General features: G+C 41.3%; 1 protein-coding gene and 1 long non-coding RNA gene across 2 annotated transcripts; both read left to right on the top strand.

Annotated features, from left to right (window-relative positions):
• The first annotated feature begins 317 nt into the window (after positions 1-317).
• LOC135562401 (uncharacterized) lies at positions 318-2,882 on the top strand. Its single transcript, XR_010459915.1, has 3 exons — positions 318-510; positions 1,531-2,692; positions 2,803-2,882. It is a non-coding gene; the product is annotated as an uncharacterized LOC135562401 (long non-coding RNA).
• A 9,113-nt stretch (positions 2,883-11,995) lies between these two features.
• Positions 11,996-18,883, top strand: LOC115101219 (bile salt-activated lipase-like). Its single transcript, XM_029620541.1, has 11 exons — positions 11,996-12,158; positions 12,709-12,859; positions 13,047-13,166; positions 13,605-13,802; positions 14,712-14,842; positions 15,375-15,482; positions 15,580-15,694; positions 15,874-16,060; positions 17,905-18,105; positions 18,204-18,413; positions 18,558-18,883. Exons 1-11 carry the CDS (start codon positions 12,006-12,008, stop codon positions 18,730-18,732), a joined length of 1,749 nt encoding a protein of 582 aa, XP_029476401.1. The 5' UTR covers positions 11,996-12,005; the 3' UTR covers positions 18,733-18,883.
• The last annotated feature ends 452 nt before the right edge of the window (positions 18,884-19,335 follow it).

Below are 19,335 nucleotides of genomic sequence, written 5' to 3'. Positions count from 1 at the left end.
GCCTTTGAACGGGTATGGTAGTAGGTGCCAGTAAGCAGGGGCATTGGAGCAGTGTTACACTACACAGTTTCACCCTCATCAGAGGTAGTGTGTTCAGCTCAGAAACAAATATGCCAATGGAAGTCAACATGTGTGTCAGCAATTATGCATAAGAATTCCCAACAACAACTTTACAAAATGGTGTGTTCAACAACAGGAGCAAGACAGGAAGCCCCTTATTTAGTTATAAAGATGCAGGTGCTAATAGATTTGGCCATTGGCCAACCTGTAGGAATTATTAGCTAAACCATTGAGGTCTTGTGTCTTCTGTGCAGAGAAGGTCATTGTCCCCCAACAGTCTCCAGGGATAATCTGATTGGTTTGAGTCGAGCCCGTCGGCCTCATAATGCCATCTTCCTCACTTTTAACGACCAGAACATCCCCACTGAGCCCCTGGAGGCTGCCAAGGTCAACTGGAAGAGAGTGTGTGTTCAACCCAGTGACATAAAGGCAGAGGAACAACTGAAGGAGGTTAGTATACTTTGCACTGGGCTACTGAGGTTATTGTGAAGACTGCAGGAAGTCACACACAGTGGGTGATGTTTTATACAATTTGTATTATTGTTAATCACAGACGTGTTAATTACATATGCATAGGAACATAGCTTTTTTCAGTTTGAGCCTTTGTTTTTTAATCCTAATGCTATTTCAAGACTGAAACATTTACTTGGGTGTTAGGCAATAGCAGGGTTCCCCGACTGGTGGCCCGTGGGACGAATTTGGCCAGTAGGTGATTTTATTTGGCCCCCAAAGTTTTCTGACATAAAACATTGTAAAAACACCAGCAAATCATCTGTGATTTAAATTTTGGAAATCTGTTCCAAAGTATTCCCCACACATAATAGAGAGATACAGTATATGTGATCATATACACATGTAAACAAGGTTTTAAATTATTATGTTTTAGTCAAATATTATATTTGGAGTCTACAAATGATTTGTCATTATCTTTCTGCCCTCTGACGAACAGCTGAAGGTAAAAATCCACCTACGGGTGAATTTAGTTGATGATCCCTAGGCTATAGGCTAGTTTGTATTTTATCTCTAGGATTTAGAGGGAATTACAATGGATGCTTTCAGACCTTGATGAGTTTTTCTGTTGGGAAAAAAATGCATTGAAAATAAAGGGAGCGTTTACCCACCTGTTTTACCACTACATCACTGACGTTACCTCCCCACCTAGCCTATATTTTTTACATCACCATGTCCAGAGACTGTTCCTAAGGTATTTGTCTGCACATATTTAGAAATGTGTTGCTCAATCAGGTATTTTTCTGATCTCCTGAGATAAATTGGATATATTTTGAATCATGTAGCTCTCGTTCATGTCTGACTTCTCTCTCATAAAGGCTCCTTAAGAGAAACAGAAATATGTCAAAGAGAAGCTGTTGTTGAGACATGTGATATGGAAAATATGCACATGGGAAATGTTACTTACATTGCTTTGATGTCCCATCTGTGTGAACTTTTCCCAAACCACACTGTGTGTAGATGTTTGAGAGCCGGCCCATCTGGTCCGGGTACGCAGTCAAGGCCAACCTGGACCTCCACCCTGATAAACTGAAGCTGCTGCTCCCTATCATGGCCTACTATATGGTGAGGAGACCTAGACCAGCCAATGGAAAAAGCGATAGAAAACACACCTCCACAAATACTATTGTAAAGTGGCTGTTCCACTGGATGTCTTAAGGTGAACGCACCAATTTGTAAGTCGCTCTGGATAAGAGCGTCTGCTAAATGACTTAAATGTAATGTAAATGTAGTGTATGTCTGCTATCTAACTGTCACCATGGATACTACAGCCCAAGCTCAAGGTCACGCACCTGTATACCATTCATCAGGATGCCAATTGTTTGGCTGTCTGCATATTCTCTGACACCTAACTAATCTATATGGTGAGCAGACCCAGACCAGCAGGGGGTCAATAAAAGGAAATAGGGCATCTCTCTATTTACATGCCATGTCCTATTCAATTCACTTGACTTGAAATGAACCTCTTGAGAAAAGTAGAAGTGGATGCTGGCAAGAGAGAAAGAAGACGCAAACATGAAAATCTATTTGATCAATACACTCCTTGACCAAACGTATGTGGACACCTGCTTGTCGAACATCTTATTCCAAAATCATTAGAATTTATATGGAGTTGGTCCCCTCCTGTGCTGCTGTAACAGCCTCCACTCATCTGGGAAGGCTTTCCACTAGATGTTGGAACATTGCTGTGGGGACTTGCTTCCATTCAGCCACAATAGCATTAGTGAGGTTGGGCACTGATGTTTGGGTCGACATCAAGATTGAGTCAACGGAACAACCCATTGTTCTTATTTGCCATTCAAAATACATCGAAAACCTCCCCTGGAGGAGCCTCTAGGTGAGATATAACTATGACACCAGAGGCCAAGAAATACCAGGTGCTGGACTTCAGGATCCGCTGCAGTACCAAGCACGGTGAGGAGTGGGGGCAGGGTGGAGGTTTGGTTCAATCTAATCTGGAGGGACAATTTAATTCCACAGCCTTTGCTAATCATGCGTTGTTTTATGAGACTGTGTTTCACCCCCCTGTGACTGTCTTTAGGATATACTATCAATGACATGCCAGTGAAGGCCAAGAGGAGCACTTTCAACTATACCCTGCCAATCACACTTAACAAAGCAGGTGGGTAACTGGGCATATGTCTGGTGTGTGTGTCTGTGCTTGCATGGGTGTGTGTGTGTCCGTGTGTATTAGTGAGGATTGTCTCACTAATGTCCCTCTTTGTTGTTCAGTGCCCCAGGCTGCTAATGTGACAGATTTACCTCCTGAGGGCCCTGCTGGTGGACGTAGTGCAAATATAACCAGATACCAGCTCAAGGTAAGAGACTATAGACTTCCCCATAACTTACTCACATTCTACACGATACATTGTACTCACAAGAATAATGTCACAGTAATAAGACATCATATGCTAAGCCCTCTCTACCATGTCTCTTGTTTGTCCAGTATTCCTCATGCAAACTCTGAGATGGGACCCTGCCCCCCCACAGGCAGATGTTCTACCAGCTCTGTGATCTGGACGTGGAGAGGTAAAATCTAACATGGTATACGGGTGATTCCAGACAAGATTGGCCCAAAAATATTTATTCTGTTTTGGATCTTCCTGAAATAAAATCTGTTGAAAGATCCTTTGTGGGATGTATGTTTGGCGTACCTTTTGAAATCTGTATCCAAAATAACGATTGCGAAATAACTAATTCAAGTTGGGACATTTTTTACCTTTTGGATTTACCCAGGTCTTCTTTAAGACACTACAACAATGAGTCAGTAGATGCTACAAAGCCAGACGTAGTGTCATTTGAAACAGTACTGTGTGCTCTGAAATATGACTAGTGTTGCGATTAAGAATACAATTTCTGTACATTCGTTTATGGTTCTTTAAAAATATAAACCTACATTTGTTAAGTACCCTTTTTTGATGTTTATTACTTGGCATATTGTTTTAAACAATATACTCTACAAGTACATAACATTTCCAGAGTTGGTTCTCTGCTACTTTTGAAGTTATGATACATTTTATGAGCAACACCAATATATTGAATGGGAAAATGGATTCAAAGGAACTCCTTCTGCTGGTGACTTACTAAATATGCAATCCTAAAGGAGGGCTGTGATTGGCCTTTAATTTCAATAAGTAAATGGGTCAGAGCACACAGTAAGGTTTCACATGACACCAAGAATGGCTTTGTAGCATCTACAGCATCCACAGAATCATTGTTGTAGTGTCTAAAAGAAGGCTGGGGTATGTGAAAAAATTACCTAACTTTAATCATTTATTTCTCAATAATGATTTTTGGTACAGACTTCAAAGATATGCCAAACATCCTTCCCACAGGGGACCTTTCTATGGATTTCAATTTAGAAAGATTCAAAACATCATAACAACACTGCCTTCAAAAAGTATTCAGAATGATTCTGTATTTTGTTGTGTTACAGTCTGAATTCCAAAGGAATTCATTGTATTATTTTTCCCATTCATTTACATACCATAAAGTCCTAAAATATGTTTTAGTATTTTTAGCAAATTTATTGAAAATGAAATACATAAATATTTCATTTACACAAGTATTCATACCCCTGAGTCAATACTTTGTAAAGCATATTTGGCATTGATTACAGCTGTGGGTCTTTCTGTCAAATTGATTGCTGATCATTGCTAGACAATCATTTTCAGGTCTTGTCGTAGATTTTCAAGTAGATTTAAGTTAAAACCATTCACATTCTTCTTGGGAAGAAACTCCAGTGTGGATTTGGCTTTGTGTTTTAGGTTATTGTCCTGTTGAAAGGTGAATTCACCTCCTAGTGTGTGGTGGAAAGCAGACTCAACCAGGTTTCTTTTTTACTGGAAAACTCCCCAGTCCTTAACAATTACAAGCCCATAACATGATGGAGCTCCCATATGCTTGAAAATATGGAGAGTGATACTCAGTAATGTATTGGATTTGACCCAAACATAACACTTTGTATTCAGGACAAAAAGTGAATTGCTTTGCCAAATATTTTGCAGTATTACTTTAGTGACTTGTTGTAAACAAGGCTTCCTCCTTTTCACTCTGTCAATTAGGTTAGTATTGTGGATCAACTACAATGTAGTTGATTCATCCTCAGTTTTCTCCTAACACAGCCATTAAACTCTGTAACTGTTTTAAAGTCACCATTGGCCTCAGTGAAATCCCTGAGCGATTTCCTTCCTCTCTGGCGACTGATTTAGGAACAACGCATGTATCTTTGTTGTGACTGGGTGTTTTGATACAACATCCATATTGTAATTAATAACTTCACCATGCTCAAAGGGATATTCACTGTCTGCTTTTCTATTTTTACCCATCTACCAATAGGTGCCCTTCTTTGCGAGGCATTGGAAAACCTCCCTGGTCTTTGTGGTTGAATCTGTGTTTCAAATTCACTTATCGACTGAGGGACCTTAAAGATAATTGTATGTATTTGTATATGTATTATGTATCGCCATTAGCTGCTGCCAAGAGAGCAGCTACTCTTCCTGGGGTCCAGCAAAATTAAAGCAGTTATACATTTTTTAAACATTACAATACAGTCACAACAAATTTCACAACATCTTAAGTGTGTGCGCTCAGGCCTCTACTCTACTACCACATATCTAGAACACAAAATCCATGTGTACGTGTGTTTATAGTGCATATGTTATCGTGTTTGTGTATGCATGTGCCTGTGTATGTCTCTTCACATTCCCTGCTGTTCTATAAGGTGTATTTTAATCTGTTTTTGTAGTCAGATTTTACCGCTTGCATGAGTTACTTGATGTGGAATAGAGTTCCTTGTAGTCATGGCTCTGAGCACCTCCCATAGTCTGTTTTTGACTTGGGGACTGTGAAGAGACCTCTGGTGGCATGTCTTGTGGGGTATGCATGGGTGTCCGAGCTGTGTGCCAGTAGTTTGACAGCTCGGTGCATTCAACATAACCTCTCACAAATACAAGTAGTGATGAAGTCAATTTCACCTCTACTTTGAGCCAGGAGAGATTGACATGCATTTTATTAATGTTAGCTCTCTGTGTACATCCAAGGGTCAGCCGTGCTGCCCTGTTCTGAGCCAAGTCCCTCTTTGTGGCACCTGACACACAACTGAACAGTAGTCCAGGTGCAACAAAACTAGGGTCTATAGGACCTTCCTTTTTGATAGTGCTGTTAAGAACACCTTACTGTGGACAGACTTCTCATCATCTTAGCTACTGTTGTATCATTATGTTTGGACCATGACAGTTACTCCAAGCAGTTTAGTCTCCTCAACCTGCTCAATTTCCATATTATTCATCACGAGACGTAGTTCAGGTTAAGGATATAGTGAATGATTTGTCCCAAATACAATGCTTTTAGTTGTTGAAATATTTAGGACTAACTTATTCCTTGCCATCCATTCTGAAACTAACTGCAGCTCTTTGTTAAATGTTGCAGTAATTTCAGTCGCTGTGGAAGCTGACAAGTATAGTATTGAGTCATCCGAATACATAGACACACTGGCTTTACTCAACGCCTGTGGCATGTCGTCAGTAAAGATTGAAAATGTAGACAGCTGCCCTGGGGAATTCCTGATTCTACATGGATTTTGTTGGTGTCACGACTTCCGCCCGAAATCGGTCCCTCTCCTTGTTCAGGCAGTGTTCGGCGGTCAACGTCACCGGCTTTCTAGCTACCGCCGATCCACTTCATTTTCCATTTGTTTTGTCTTTGTTTCACACACCTGTTTTCAATCCCACAATCACCTGTTCATTATTTAACCCTCTGTTCCCCCCCATGTTTTTTGTGAGTGATTGTTTATTTGTACGTTTGATTACTCATATCTGCTGTCCTGCGCCTGACTCTCTACACCAGCTACACCTAGGGCCATTACAGTTGGGGAGGCTTCCATTCAAGAACACCCTCTGTGTTATATGACAGGTAACTCTTTATCCACAATATAGCAGGGTGTGTAAAGCCATAACACATACGTTTTTCAAGCAACAGACTTTGATCAATAATGTCAAAAGCCGCACTGAAGTCTAACAAAACAGCCCCCACAATCTTTTTATCATCAATTTCTCTCAGCCAATCGTCAGTCATTTTTGTAAGTGCTGTGCTTGTTGAATGTCCTTCCCTATAAAAGTTTTGAACGTCTGTTGTCAATTTGTTTACTGTAAAATAACATTGTATCTGGTATGTGTGGGGTACAGAGATGAGGTAGTCATTAAAAATAATTATTTGGGATCGGTATTCCATCTATGGGATGGTTGAGCTAACATAAGCTAATGCGATTAGCATGAGGTTGTAAGTAGCAAGAACATTTCCCGGGACATAGACATATCTGATATTGGCAGAAAGCTTAAATTCGTTTTAATCTAACCGCACTGTCCAATTTACAGTAGCTATTACAGTGAACGAATACCATACTATTGTTTGAGGAGAGTGCACAATTTTTAACATGGAAAGTTATTAATAAACAAATTAGGAACATTTGGGCAGTCTTGATACAACATTTTGAACAGAAATGCAATGGTTCATTGGATCAGTCTAAAACGTTGCACATACACTGCTGCCATCTAGTGGCCACAATATAAATTGCACCTGTGCTGGAATAATACATTATGGCCTTTCTCTTGTATTTCAAAGATGATGGTACAAAAATGTACAAAATAACGTTTGGTTATTTATTTTGTATTCTCTTTTACCAGATCTAATGTGCTATATTCTCCTACATTCCTTTCACATTTCCACAACCTTCAAAGTGTTTCCTTTCAAATGGTACCAAGAATATGCATATTCTTGTATCAGGGCCTGAGCTACAGGCAGTTAGATTTGGGTATGTCATTATAGGCAAAATTCTTAAACACAAAAGGGCAGATTCTTAAACACCATTATCGCACAAAGAGTGAGTCCATGCAACTTATTATGTGACATGTTAAGGGAAATTTTAATGTTGAACTTCTTTAGGCTTTCCAATTGAATACTTATTGAATCAAGACATTTCAGCTTTTAATTTTTTATTAAATATATATATATATTTTTTACATAATTACACTGACATTATGGGGTATTGGGTGAAGGCCAGGGACAAATATATATATATATATATATTTAATCCAGGTGAGACCTCTCTCTGTAACACTGGTGCAGCATTCACATATGATCGACCTGACAGAGTTTGACTTCATGGTATTTAGGTGGTTTTGAGTGTGTATGGAATTGCAGTTATTTCATAAGAGTTGAAGGAGAACCCCCTGGGGAGGGATAAAACTGTTACAATACACAACAAGTGATGACTACAGTCTTTCTCATAGGTCAAGCTGTTTTTTATTCATGTTCAGATGCAGTGCAGGAAAAATAGTTGTTATGCCTAATTTAGATATTATTTTGCATATAATTTCCGACATTTGGTAGGATTTTTTTTACTCAACTTGCCTGTATTTAAATAGATGCAGCTTCTCTTCTACCATTTCTCTCTGTGCTGGACCAGAGTTTCTTAAACTCAGCCCCCCCACCCACAATAAAAAAACAACAACCCAGGACCGAGATTGGGAAACCTTACCCATGACGACTAAATAAAGCCTTGCTCACCCGAGTAATGTAAAATAGATTGGATTCTCTTAAATTTCTTCTTCTCTCACGGAGCGAGGGAATTAAGTGATTGGGGGGAAAATGCAATAACTCTAAAACAGTGGAAAGATTTTCTGTTCAAGATTTCCAAATAACCTCAGTTTGACTGGTTTTAAGGAAATTAAAAGCTGGGAAAACGATCCAACTTGTTTCTGATAATATTAAGTTCTTCTTGGATGCATATTTTATGTGGTTGGTTGGAATACTGTCAGCTTTTATATTGCTTAAAAACATTTATACACAGTCCCTAACCGCAATAGTCACATTCTCTCAAGATGCTGAAAGAACTCAATCATATTTCTCCACTCCTGTTCTCTAGGCAAAATTATCATTTGATATATGAATTTACTGAAAGAAAGACTTAAATCAGTAGGAGTTCATTAATATTATATTATTCTACATATGAAAGGTTATAGGCCTACAGTTGATGTCCTGACTTCACTTTATTTTCTGAACTTCAACGGTTCGCTGACCAGGGGGTTCGGCCACACCTTCAGCGACCCTTCTTCCGCTATCGCTGATGTGAAGTGAACTAGTGTGGTCCAAGATTAACCATGCTGTAGGCCCAGTCACCATGAGAATACTTTCCTCTAGCTCTGGACACAACAGTCTGTCTGTCTGAGGTTGTGGTTACTTCCCCACTGCCGGTGTGCAAGTGTGGGCACAATAAGGAGTGCAATCTAATATGTTAGATGACATGTGGATCAATGAATTGTACATTAAATAAGTGTGTTTGTGTGAGTATACAGTGTTTGTTTTGTTGGCTTGTTGATGTAAGATTTAAATCAAATATGGGGACACTCAGTGAATCCTTTAGTTGTTTCTATGTCAATCATACAGTATATCTGTGCTTTCTGCAGTACCATAGTCTTCTGGGCCTGAGAGTTCTATTACCAGGAGAAAGACCCTAGAGAGTGGAGAGGATGATGATGAAGAGGAGTGACAATGAGATGCAGACAGAGATGTTGGATTATATGTGAGGAAGGACACGGTCTACCCCTGCCCTGAGAAATGGAATGGAAATTGTACAAACTTGCTTCGTTCACTGCAAAAACGTACATTTTTGTGTATTTGCAAATTAGTGTGAATAAATGTATTTAAGTTGAGGAGTGATCTTTCCTCCTTTATTGTCCACATAACAATAACCAATGGAAAAAGTGACAAGAAACACTTTCAACACACAAAAATAGCATGTCTGCTATCTAATTCTGTAACCATGCATACTACTGCCCATACCCAAGGTCACATACCAGTACACCATCCACCAGGATGCCATTTGTTTTGCTGTCTGTATATTCTCTGACACCTAACTAATCTATCGATTGTAAAGATTGAGTTACATGAGCTGCAAAATATTTAGTAATGTGATTGAACATCTTATAGACCAGGGGTAAGCAAATCCTACCCTGAGGTTTTTCTGTTCTACCTGATAATTGTTGCCACCATCTGGTATCCCAGGTCTAAATCTGTCCCTGGTTAATTAAAAAATGCCTTCAAGGTCCAGATTTGAACTTGAGGGTAGACTCTAGTATGAATGGTCATCTTGAACCAGTTGAAAATAAACATGTCATATACCAGGGCCCACCATGGAAGCTACAATGACAACGTCCCTCCCATATTTATGATATTCTGTTCCCAACTGTCTGGGTAGAGGGGACGATACCGTATGCCTCCCAGTCAAAACAGTTGCCACATATATTATGGCAATATTGTGACGTTTTTGTTAGTTTTGATCTTAGGCAGGTTTCTTTTCGGCAGTTCGTGCACACAACATTTTTTCTTGAAGCAAGTTATTTGTTTTCAACAGGAACACGACCCAACACACCTCCAGGCTGTGTAATGGCTATTTGACCAAGAAGGGGAGTGATGGAGTGCTGCATCAGATGACCTGGACTCCACAATCACCAGACCTTAACCAAATTGAGATGGTTTGGGATGAGTTGGACTGCAGAGTGAAGCAAAAGCAGCCAACAAGTGCTCAGCATATGTGGGAACTCCTTCAAGGCTGTTGGAAAAGCATTCGTCATGAAGTTGGTTGAGAGAATGCCAAGAGTATGCAAAGCTGCCATCAAAATAAAGGGTGGCTACTTTGAAGAATCTGAAATATAAAATATATTTTGATTTGTTATCACTTTTTTGGTTACTACATGATTCCATATGTGTTATTTCATAGTTTTCATGTCTTCACTATTATTCTACAATGTAGAAAATAGTACAAATAAAGACAAACCCTGGAATAAGTAGATGTGTCCACAATCTTTTTTTACATTATGCTCTTCAGGAGGTTTTTTTTCCAGCTGTTTGTGCACACAAAATGTTTTCATGATGCAAGTGGAAGTTCGGTAGCTGAAGTCTATGCCCCTTCGTCGGTGATTGTTCAACACTACTACTCCTAGTAGGAGTAGGAACTATGGACGGGATTTGTCAATTAAGTGTTTGCTGTCAGTCAACGAAGGACTTCTAGTCTTGCACATTTTTTCACTTCAGAAATAACATTTACATTTCTTACATTACTCATATCACATGTATTATACTGTATTTTATACCATGTATTGCACCTTGCTTATGCTGCTCGGTCATTGATCATCTTTATACTTATATGTACATATTTTCATTCATGTATGTGACAAATAACATTTGATTTGATTTGAGAAAGTGGAAAGTTTAGAGTTCCCTCAGCGTACACATCACAGACAAACTGAAATGGTCCACCCACACAGACAGTGTGGTGAAGAAGGCACAACAGTGCCTCTTCAACCTCATTAAGCTGAAGAAATTTGTCTTGTCACCTAAAACCCTCACAAACTTCTATAGATGCACAATTGAGAGCATCCAGTCGGGCTGTTTCACCGCTGTTTCACAACTTATCACCGGTGGCAAACTACCTGCCCCACAGTACACCTACAGTACCCGATGCCACAGGAAGGCCAAAAAGATCATCAAGGACAACAACCACCTGAGCCACTACCTGTTCACCCCGCTACCATCCAGAAGGCGATGTCAGTACAGGTGCATCGAAGCTGGGACCGAGAGACTGAAAAACAGCTTCTATCTCAAGTCTATCTCAAGTCCATCAGACTGTTAAACAGTCATCACTAACACAGAGAGACTGCTGCCTACATACAGACTCAAATCATTGGCCACTTTAATTAATAAATGGATCGCCAGTCACTTTATACAATGCACTTTAAAAAGTAATGTTTACATATCTTACATTACTCATCTCATATGTATATACTGTATTTTATACCATCTACTGCATCTTGCCTATGCCGCTCAGTCATCGCTCATCCATATATTTAGATTGACATATTCTTATTCCATCCCTTTAGATCTGTGTGTATTAGGTAGTTGTTGTGGAATTGTTAGATTACTTGTTAGATATTACTGCACTGTCGGAACTAGAAGCACAAGCATTTCGCTACACTCACAATAACATCTGCTAACCATGCGTATGTGACCAATAAAATGTTAAAAAATTAATTATTTTAATCTGGGTTACAACATTCAACCCACATAATGCATAACACATTTAATTTAAAAAAAATAATAATTAAAAAATATATATAATTGAAATTGAAAACTGTGAAAAGAATGTCATAATCAAACCGAAACAATCTCAAAAAGCGCTAATCGCTCAGCTCTAGCGAGCACAAACGTTCACCTTTGCCTCACCGAGTTCTGCTAGGAGCAGTAAAAACTTCACCTGCAGGCACCTTTTATGGACTTGAACAAAACTCAACAAACAAATCTCTGTGATGGTGTAATATGGCTAGAGAGATGGGAGGGGCCTCCTCCTGTATAAAAGGTGTGCTGACAGGTATCTTTGGATGACCGTTATGAAGACGCTGGGGATTTTGGTTTCTGCTGCCCTGTTCCTGGGGTCCGCCTCTGCTGCCCTGTTCCTGGGGTCCGCCTCTGCTGCCCTGTTCCTGGGGTCCGCCTCTGCTGCCCTGTTCCTGGGGTCCGCCTCTGCTGCCACTGTAAGTCCATTTTAGTTGATTTGGTTTTGATCATTTGATCTTTACTGTAATTAAATTAATTATTGTTTTTTTTTGTGAAACAAATGTCCAAATATCATATTTGTTAATGTAGCTGTTTTAATGTAGCCATGTTTTTTCTTACCATATGTGGTTTTGATCAGCTGGTTGAGGTGAAGAAGATACTATAGAAATGTAGTTGGACAAAAAAAGTCTACTAAGTATAAAATAGTTTATACTGAGAAGGTAAACAATAGTAAAACACAAAGGCTTAAAACATCAAAGAGTTAAGAACATCTCCTGCGTTTGTACTCACGCTGCAGGTTTTTCCCACATGTTTATCAGCAATGGGTTGACAAGCAGTGTGAATTCAACAGCTGAACATCTTTTATGCAACAGTTTGTACTAATAAACAACAAAAAACAATGACACTACATCCATAAAACAGCATCACTGAATAGATTGGTGCCTATTATAAAAACAGTTTCACACTTTACACATATTACTGAATGTTTAATGAGTTAGTATCTGCCCTTTGGGTGTGGATGTGTAGCTTGGAGTGGTGTACACTGAGGGAGGCATGGTGCAGGGGAAGAACATCAATTCTGATGGACTGTTCCGCACCATGGACGTCTTCAAAGGAATCCCCTTCGCTGACAAGCCCGGCAAGTTTGAGAAGCCCAAGCGTCACCCTGGATGGGATGGTGGGTACCAAAAAACGAAATGCCTCAGATGTCTCTCCATTCAGCAAGAAATATCATATTATTTGTACAAAACAATGTAGTAATAATGACGCAGATTGTAAAATAAATATTGGACAGGCATGTATCAGACCGTACTCTTACTAACACGCATCTCAGACTGACTGCTTCTCCCTGTGTCTCCTTCCAGGTGTTCTCAAGGCCACTAAGTTCAAACCGAGGTGTATGCAGCTGAACCTGCTCCAGTCAGACACCCGTGGCCAAGAGGACTGCCTCTACCTGAACATATGGGTCCCTCAGGGCAGCAGCGGTATGTATTATGTACAAATGTAGGATCTTAATTTGATCACCCAGTTGCAGTGAACTTAAACTTGTAATCCATTAGAGGTTAAAAAAACTTTTCAAGTTTGTAATTTCCACAATGAAATTTCAGACTTGATTTTCTCTTTTGAAAATTGTATAAACCTCAACGAAAATGTATAATCCACATAAGAATTTACATTTGCTGTTGCTGCAGGATTATTTTCCTGCTGAAGCAAACTGGCTCAAATTAAAATCCTACACCTGTTCCTGTGTCTTTACCTGTCACTAGAGTAGGACACCAGATAATAAGGCGTCAGCCCTTGTCTTTCATCCACATATCAAGACATCATACAGTATGACCTGCTGATGTGTAGTAATACTAATAATGATATGACTATATGGTGTAATTCTTCAAATGTATTGAAATATCCCTCCTTTCTTTCAGTCTCCACTGGTCTGCCAGTAATGGTGTGGCTCTATGGAGGTGGTTTCCAGGTTGGTGGCTCTATGGGCGCTAACTTCCTGGATAACTATCTGTATGACGGGGAGGAGATTGCCAACAGAGGCAATGTAATCGTGGTGACCCTGGGTTACCGTGTGGGCACCCTGGGCTTCCTCAGCTCTGGAGATGCCAGCGGACCTGGTAGGTGTCAACCAAGGCTTTGCCTGGCTGGCTGGCTGGCTGGCTGGCTGGCTGGCTGGTTAGGTGGGTGGGTAAATGGCTGTGGCACAATCGGTGTCACATCAGCTGATTGACCTTTTCTTCATGTACTGATTCTCAGGTGACTGAATCCACTTTATGAGAATAATGTTTAAGAATACTGTGTTTGTTTCACTTTTAGTAATCAACTGGCTCTTTCAGAAACTTGAGCCATTCTGTTGGAGACAGATGTACAGTATGTTAGTAGGTAGATAATCCCTCTTAACCCAGAAGTAAAATCTTAAGTAATTTGGTCAGCGTCGTGATTGCTTTAACTCCGTGTCCATACTGTATGCGTTAGAAATTGAAACTTCCATCAAAAACAAAGTCTCCAACCTCGCAAAAGGTAACTCAAAAAGAAACTCTACCCATTTGGCCATGGTGTGGAGAGACTTTTTTTCCCAGTTTTAATGCAAATTTCCTGAATTTCTACACAATTAGCCAAAACTTAATTTATGCCATGTTAATGATATCTGAGTGAGAGCGACAAACAAAATCAATGGGGGCCCCCTGAAGGTCAAGTCCCCTGGGCACATGCCCTGCAGGCCTAATCAGTATTCGGCAATGATAGCTGTCTAGACTAACTTACCAATCAATACATTCTTAGCTGACAAGGCTAATTGAGTGACTGTCAGTAACTGACATAACAAGAGAAAAACTGCTGATGCACAACAATATTTTGAAATCACACCTCACGTATTCTACTACTCAAACTCTCAACAGTAAGTTAAGACCCCAGAGTTCCATAAGCGACCGCTTATCCTGGAGCCGGCTCTGACACTCAGAATCTGCCCACGGGAAATTAGTAGGTAGAGTACTGCTGCTGGCTCACAGAGCTGTCTTCCATGTCAGGTAACTATGGTTTGTGGGACCAGCACGCTGCCATTGCTTGGGTAAACAGGAACATCCGTGCCTTCGGAGGAGACCCCAACAACCTCACCATCTTCGGGGAGTCTGCCGGCGCTGTTAGCTCCAGCTTCCAGGTGTGGGACTAAAAAAGGAGAGTAACAGTTCTAATACAGAGCTCTCAGGGCAAAGATAGTGATGTCAAAATACAAAGAAAGTGGAATGATGTTTCTTCAGTCTCAATGTTATAAACTCTTCATTAAAATGTCATGATTATTCAGTGTCTTCCTGCCATAAAGCATACGTTAGTTGTCAAAGTGTCTAGTTTCTGTTAACTGTTGTGTCTATGAAGTTAGTTGATAATGTGGTGATACATTTAACAATGAGAACAGTGAGATTTCTGCTTCTTTATTTTGGACCATGATGTCCTGTACGCTACATAGTCAGCTGTTTGTTACAAGTTCCTGAGACCTCGGAGAACTCTGTGTCCTGTGTCTAAAAAGGTTGATGGAAAACACTTGTATTTCAGACCTTTTTAACGTTGAACTTTTTAGATAGTTAGATATGTATAAGCATTAAGCAGGGTTCTCCTGTTATGATTGTAAGTAAATATAGGTACAGATGTACTATGTACTAATTCGAGTTTGAATGTACTTTACCGCCACACAGACACTCTCTCCCCATAACAAAGGGCTGATCCGCAGGGCAATCTCCCAGAGTGGTGTTGCTCTCTGCCCCTGGGCTATCAACAGGAACCCCCGTGCCTTTGCAGAGAAAGTATGTGTACTTCTGTAACAATGAGGTAGAATATGGACTGACAGAGAGGGATATTGGCTGTTAAAGGGATGTCTCATCCCCCTTTCTGTCTCTTTAGGTTGCTGAGAAGGTGGGCTGCCCCAAGGATGATCAGATGATGGCCTGCCTGAAACTTGTTGACGCTAATGTTCTCACTCTGGCCGGTACCACGGCCCTGGGTGGTTCTCCCTCCAGTGAGTATTCACTGAGATTAATGTACGGGGCTGTGGCACGCTGTGAGAAAGACACTGAGGAGGATGTGATTTGCATGCGTTGATGCCTGTAATGATACCTGTATAGATGACAATTACACAGTAATTTGGTGATGGCCATGTCCTGCCGATAGCATCAAGAGGTATGTCTGTCTCTCTAGCCCCCATGGTAGACAACCTGGTCCTCTCCCCTGTGATCGATGGGGACTTCCTGCCTGATCACCCAGGTAACCTGTTCCACAACGCCGCTGACATTGATTACCTCGCCGGGGTCAACAGCATGGATGCCCACCTCTTCGCTGGCCAGGACATCCCCAATATCAACAATCCAAGCGCAAACGTCCCCGTGTGAGTGGCTATGCTATGGGCTGGGAGGAAGAGGGCTGATTGGTTACCTGGGAGGAAGAGGGCACTCTGTTCGGTGTTGGCCATGTGCATGGTGTAGCTTAAATGGGACTGCAGATTTTACAGAACCAACTGAGTCCAACAAGTAGTAGTAGAATCAAATAATAAAGGACAGGGTTATCAGTTCAGCCAGGTCCCTAACACAGTGAGATTCAGAAGGGGTTGATATATCTGTTGGGCCTTATCTCTAGGGTATCCAATCAAAAATGCATATTTTGACCAATGGGTAAAATAATGTGTCAATTTTGTAGAAACTCCTCTAAGAAAACCAATGGTCGAAACCATCATCCATTCAAAAGTCATTGACGTTTTTACCCTTGTAGGATGGCCAAGATTAGGATGACTAAATCAATGGAGAAAAAAGAAAAAAGAAGGAATATTGCACAGCATCGCATTAGCTAGGCTGGGTGCTATGTATGAATGAAAGCTACCTGGCAGGGTCACATTCCTGTTTAATTCGTCATATTTCTTCACGAATCCGTGGGACATAAAACAATATAGAGATACACTACACGACCAAAAGTATGTTGACATCTGCTCGTCGAACATCTTATTTTGGCCGGCAGGGTAGCCTAGTGGTTAGAGCGTTAGACTAGTAACCGGAAGGTTGCAAGTTCAAACCCCCGAGCTGACAAGGTACAAATCTGTTATTCTACCCTTGAACAAGGCAGTTAACCCACTGTTCCTAGGCCATCATTGAAAAAAAGAATTTGTTCCAAACTGACTTGCCTAGTTGGTTGCCCCTTTGCTGCTGTAATAGCTGCCGATCAAGTTTTTCCAACTAGAAAAACAAACCATTTCTGGTTTTTCGGAACCCGCATGGCCGGGATAGTCCAACCTCACTTTGTGCACAGGGGTATTGTCATGCTGAAGCAGGAAGGGGCCTTCTCCAAAATGTTGCCAAATATTTGGAAGCACAGAATTATCTAGAATGTCATTGTATAATGTAGCGTTAAGACTTCCCTTCACTGGAACTAAGGGTTTTTGCCCCGAACCATGAAAAACAGACACAGACCATTGTTCCTCATCCACCAAACTTTACAGTTGGCACTATGCATAGAGGCAGGTAGCGTTCTCCTAACATCCATCAAACCCAGATTCTTCCGTCGGACTGCCAGATGGTGAAGCGTGATTCATCACTCAAGAGAACGGATTTCCAGTGCTCAAGAGTCCAATGGCAGCGAGCTTTACACCACTCCAGACGACGCTTGGCATTGCGCATGGGGATCTTAGGTTTGTGTGTGGCTGCTCGGCCATGGAAACCCATTTCAAGAAGCCCCGGATGAACCATTTCTCGTCCTGACATTGCATCTAGAGCCAGTTTGGAACTCAGTAGTGAGTGTTGCAACTAAGGACAGACAGTTTTTACACGCTATGTGCTTCAGCACTCGGCGGTCCTGTTCTGTGAGATTGTGTAGCCTACCACTTCGTGGCTGAGCAGTCGTTGCTCTTAGACGTTTCCACTTCATAATAACAGCACTGACAGTTGAGTGGGGCAGGTCTATCAGGGCATAAATTTGATGAACTGACTAGTTGGAAAGGTGGCATCCTATCTCCATAGACAAACATTGACAATAGAATGGCTGTGCCACAATGGAAGTCACTAAGCTCTTCAGTAAGGCCATTCTACTGTCAATGTTTGTGTATGGAGACTGCATGGCAGCGTGCTCGATTTTATACACCTGTCAGCAACTAGTGTGGCTGAAATAGCCAAATCCAGTAATATCAAGGGATCTCCACATACTTTTTTATATATAGTGCATCTCTCTTCCTCTTTCTCACTACAGGTCAGACGTGAAACTGCTCTTGAGTTCTTTGACTAAGAAGGGAGAGGCAGCTACAAACAACGCTTTCGCAGAGTACACGGCTGACTGGGGAGATGAGCCTAGCCAGAAGACAATCAAGAAGACCGTTGTTATGATCGAAACTGACTACATCTTCCTGGTTCCTACCCAGGTTGCTCTCTACCTGCACACCTCTAATGCCCAGTGAGTCTTCCTCATTGTTACTGTAGCATAGCCCTTCTCACCCACCCTAGAAATACATCTGATATCTAATCATTCCTCCTCTCCTTTCCCTACCCCAGATCTGCACGCACCTACTCCTACCTCTTTTCGGAGCCCAGCCGCATGGCCGGGATAGTCCAACCTTACCCCAGCTGGATGGAGGCTGACCATGCTGATGACCTGCAGTATGTGTTCGGCAAGCCCTTCACAACGCCCCTGGCATACTGGCCCAGCCACCGTGACGTCTCCAGATACTTGATTGCCTACTGGACCAACTTCGCCAGGACTGGGTAAAAAAGAGCTGCAATGCAATCATGTTTTTGTCCCCCCCACTGAATGGGATTACTGTATGAGGGATGTTATCCTCACGAAAATAATATATCTAATGTTCTCACCATTGTGTTTTTCTTACCATCAACCCCTTCCCACCACAGAGACCCCAACAACGGGGAGTCGAAGGTGCCTGTGACCTGGCCTGCATACACCACCTCTGGGCAAAAGTACCTGGAGATCAATGCCCACATGAACAAGAACTACGTCCATGAGAAGATGAGGGTGCGCTTTGTGAACTGGTGGTCTAACATTTTTCCCAGCCTGCCCTCCGTCTGAGAAAGCTCTCACTGAGCACAGGCTCCCTGATGCATCATTCACAGCTATACAAATTGTTCTTGTCATGTCACAAATGCAAGTATTACCAGATGCATTTCTGATTGTATTTTTTTTGTATTGACAAATTAAATTAATGCAATTAAGAAGTCTACCCTGTTTTCTGTTTTTAATACTATCCAGAGTATTTTGTTTGTATTTATCAAGAAATGATCTTATATGGACATTATGAACACCTACCAAGTAATATACACATTTTTATCAAATCCCGATGGTGAAAGAAACAGTATGTTGGTGTAGACCTATTCCTCAAAGCTGTATCATCAGAATTCACCTAGTTATATATATATGTATATACAAAGTATGTGGACACCCCTTGGTGGCATACCACTGCTGGCTTGCTTCTGAAGCTAAGCAGGGTTGGTCCTGGTCAGTCCCTGGATGGGAGACCTGATGCTGCTGGAAGTGGTGTTGGAGGGCCAGTAGGAAGCACTCTTTCCTCTGGTCTAAAAAAAATATCCCAATGCCCCAGGGCAGTGATTCGGGACACTGCTTCCCTGTGTAGGGTGCTGTCTTTTGGATGGGATGTTAAACGGGTGTCCTGAC

This window comes from Oncorhynchus nerka, linkage group LG19, assembly GCF_034236695.1.
Source record: "Oncorhynchus nerka isolate Pitt River linkage group LG19, Oner_Uvic_2.0, whole genome shotgun sequence".
Taxonomy (NCBI): Eukaryota; Metazoa; Chordata; class Actinopteri; order Salmoniformes; family Salmonidae; genus Oncorhynchus; species Oncorhynchus nerka.
The sequence above is the reverse complement of the archived record's forward strand: the minus strand, read 5'-3'. Positions and strand labels throughout refer to the sequence as shown.

Bases quoted from the DNA above. Each gene is read 5' to 3' on its own strand.
- LOC115101219 (XM_029620541.1), top strand. From the start codon at position 12,006: ATGACCGTTATGAAGACGCTGGGGATTTTGGTTTCTGCTGCCCTGTTC. The intron at 14,843-15,374 runs GTGTGGGACTAA...ACCGCCACACAG, and splicing joins CTGTTAGCTCCAGCTTCCAG to ACACTCTCTCCCCATAACAA. The intron at 18,106-18,203 runs GTGAGTCTTCCT...TCCCTACCCCAG, and splicing joins CTGCACACCTCTAATGCCCA to ATCTGCACGCACCTACTCCT.